At 62.5% G+C, this 1,325-nt stretch overlaps 1 protein-coding gene across 1 annotated transcript in view; it reads left to right on the top strand.

Moving 5' to 3' along the window:
- The window catches only part of LOC146584677 (uncharacterized), a 4,568-nt gene extending 3,243 nt beyond the window's left edge, over window positions 1-1,325 (top strand). The window contains exons 4-6 of the mRNA XM_085324292.1: window positions 6-59; window positions 228-353; window positions 449-1,325. Coding sequence (XP_085180418.1) covers window positions 6-59; window positions 228-353; window positions 449-697 — 429 coding nt within the window. The 3' untranslated portion in view covers window positions 698-1,325. The remainder of the gene's footprint in view (window positions 1-5; window positions 60-227; window positions 354-448) is intronic.

Below are 1,325 nucleotides of genomic sequence, written 5' to 3'. Positions count from 1 at the left end.
GGCAGCCCGACAAGGAGGTGACCGACCTGAAGGAGCAGCTGGAGGCCCTGAAGTGCCAGGTGAGCCCGCGCCGGGGAGCGGGGCAAAGAGGAGCCGCCGTGCGGCGCTCTCCGAAGCGGCCCTCGAAGCGGGAGCGAACCGTGACGCGCCGGGAGCGCCCCCGTCCCCACGAGGCGCCCCGCTCGCGGCGGCCGGCGCGCCTCACCCGCCTCCTCCCGCTTTTGCAGACGGAAATTTATGAGGCCGATTACAGGACGGAGCACCGGGACCGCGAGCGCGTCGAGGCCGAAAACGAGAAGCTGCGGAARAAGGAAGAGGAGATGAGGCTGCAGATGGTGCTGCTGCAGGAGCAGGTGAGCGCGGCCGAGGCGGCCACCGGCCCCCGCAGCCGCGGGCACCTAAAGCCCCCTCAGCCCCTCCGCTCACTCTGCCCTGCTCTTCTTCCCAGCTCAAGATCTTTGAGGACGACTTCAGGAAAGAAAGGTCGGATAAGCAGCTGCTCCAGCGCCTCCTGAAGAGCAAGTCTACCTCCAGGGAGCCCGTCCTGGTCCATCGCTGCAACGGCCACGACAAGCCAGGCCCGCCTGCCTCTTCCACCCCGAGCTGCGGCCGGCACTGCGAGAAGCCCAGCCACAAGCAAGGCGAGCGCGCCGGAYGCTCGGAGGCCCACATCCCCGCTTTCGGCGGAGACTACTAGGAACAAGAAGTGGACGCCCCTCCTCGCCTTTCGCCCTGCTTYGTGCCCTCTCCTGCGCCAGCAGCCGGGTGGATCCAGGATCCTGCATCCAGGACCTGGGATGCTTGTTCACTCGCTGCTGGTGGACAACCCTCCTCGGGAGCTCCTCAGTCAGGGCTGCCTTGGCTGCCCGCGGTCCAGCCCAGCAGAGCAGAACTTACTCCATCTTCACCACAATCTCTCCTTCGTTTTTTCAAGGCCTGGATGCAAGCGCAGGAAGTTTCAACCTTTTTGACTTGGAGCACCAGCTAGAAAGTCCAGGGCCTGTAAAAAGATAACCAGGAAAAAGGCCCGAGCCCAGTGGCTATGTCGGTGCTAGGGAAGGGCTCTGCCGCCCCTGCGGCCGCCGGGGACTCTCGCTGCACTGCTGCCGCTCAGCCCTGGTTCCAGCAGCATCTCTTTGCGCTGCGATCGCTCCCGTGGAGGGGCTTTCGTTCAAGCACTTGGAGGCTTCAGCTACTCTCTCCCCRGGCTGGAACTGGAGGAGGAATGGCTAGGGTCAAATCCAGATTTATTTATGCTAATCCATTTTCTTGGCATCCTGTTGAGACTTTCTACAAGCAATTGAATAAAAAAAATACAAAATGAA

The sequence above is a fragment of the Rhea americana genome, unplaced genomic scaffold (assembly GCF_003343005.1).
Source record: "Rhea americana isolate MKP2758 unplaced genomic scaffold, rheAme1 scaffold_90, whole genome shotgun sequence".
NCBI classification, from domain to species: Eukaryota; Metazoa; Chordata; class Aves; order Rheiformes; family Rheidae; genus Rhea; species Rhea americana.
Note: the sequence above shows the minus strand (reverse complement) of the source record. Positions and strands in the feature narration are given on the sequence as shown.